Source organism: Leuciscus leuciscus (genome assembly GCF_965113295.1).
Source record: "Leuciscus leuciscus genome assembly, chromosome: 24".
Taxonomy (NCBI): domain Eukaryota; kingdom Metazoa; phylum Chordata; class Actinopteri; order Cypriniformes; family Leuciscidae; genus Leuciscus; species Leuciscus leuciscus.
Genome location: NC_138723.1, coordinates 22,565,652 through 22,566,896, shown reverse-complemented (window position 1 = coordinate 22,566,896; position 1,245 = coordinate 22,565,652). Strand labels below are relative to the sequence as shown.

General features: G+C 35.8%; 1 protein-coding gene across 1 annotated transcript; it reads left to right on the top strand.

Annotated features, from left to right (window-relative positions):
* Positions 1–240: 240 nt before the first annotated feature.
* Positions 241–1,245, top strand: LOC309488851 (olfactory receptor 1468-like; the record flags this gene model as incomplete). Its single annotated transcript, XM_082157267.1, has 1 exon — positions 241–1,245. One exon carries the CDS (start codon positions 241–243, stop codon positions 1,243–1,245), a length of 1,005 nt encoding a protein of 334 aa, XP_082013393.1.

Here is a 1,245-nt window from a genome sequence, read left to right as displayed (position 1 = left end):
TTAGATGGTGGCACCAGGAGAAGGTAGACTACGTGTTTCCTCTGTTTCTCTTCTATGGTTTTACTGTAATAGACACTTATTATTAGTTCAATATGATTATGTTAAAGAATATTCAAGCATTTTCGTTCAGAAATGCACTGTGACTAGAAATTAAATTATTACTTGAATATTCTGTTTTTGAGTGTATTTCTATAACAGTTCTTCATCACAGGTGACACAAAAATCCAGACAACAGCTGTCATGAGCTCCATGAAGTCAAACTCCTCTGCAAATGAAACCTTTGTTCGTCCAGCAACATTTTTCCTCAATGGCTTTTCTAATGTTCCACATGTGAAATACTACTATGTGTTCTTGTCTTTGGTGTATGTTGTGACTGTTTTAGGGAATTCATTTATCATGTGTATCATTTATTTGGCCCGCAGACTTCACACAGCTAAATACATTGTTGTTTTCCATCTGGCCATTTCTGATCTGTGTGGAAGCTCAACTTTGATTCCAAATATCATTGACACATTTTTGTTTGAACACCAGGACATTTCATATGAAGTTTGCTTCGTAAATATGTTTTTTGTATATCATTTCATGAATCTGCAGTCTTTGACCATACTTGTCTTGGCTTATGACAGACTGGTTGCTATTTGTTTTCCTCTACGGTATCATGCCATTGTTACCAAATCAGCCATGTTTCTGATCATAGGTGTTATTTGGATTTTATCTGGGACTTATTTTTCTGTACATGTGGGTTTGCTGAATAGACTCTCTATTTGTAGTTCTAATGTGGTTAATAGTTATTTCTGTGATTATGGCCCTATATGTAGACTAGCTTGTAATGATAATTCCTTAAATTTGCTAATGGGAAAAATTTGCTTTGGTTTTCTGATTTGCATGCCTCCAGTACTGATCCTCATTTCATATTTCTGCATTTCTCTGGCTTTGCTTAAGATTGCTCATGGTGCTGACCGAATCAAAGCCATAAAAACCTGCATTTCACATCTCATATTGGTGGCAGTTTTGTATATCCCACTTTTAATCAATAACATTGCAGCTGCCACAACACCTATCCATCCAAACTCCAGGTTAATTAACAATTCTTTGACGCAGACAATACCACCTATGCTGAATCCCATCATATACACTCTTAAGACAGAAGAGGTCATGCAATCCATAAAAGAACTGTGCAAACGACGCAAGGTGAACACAACTCAGGAAAGAAATATGAAATTCAATTGGAGAAATCAAAAATGA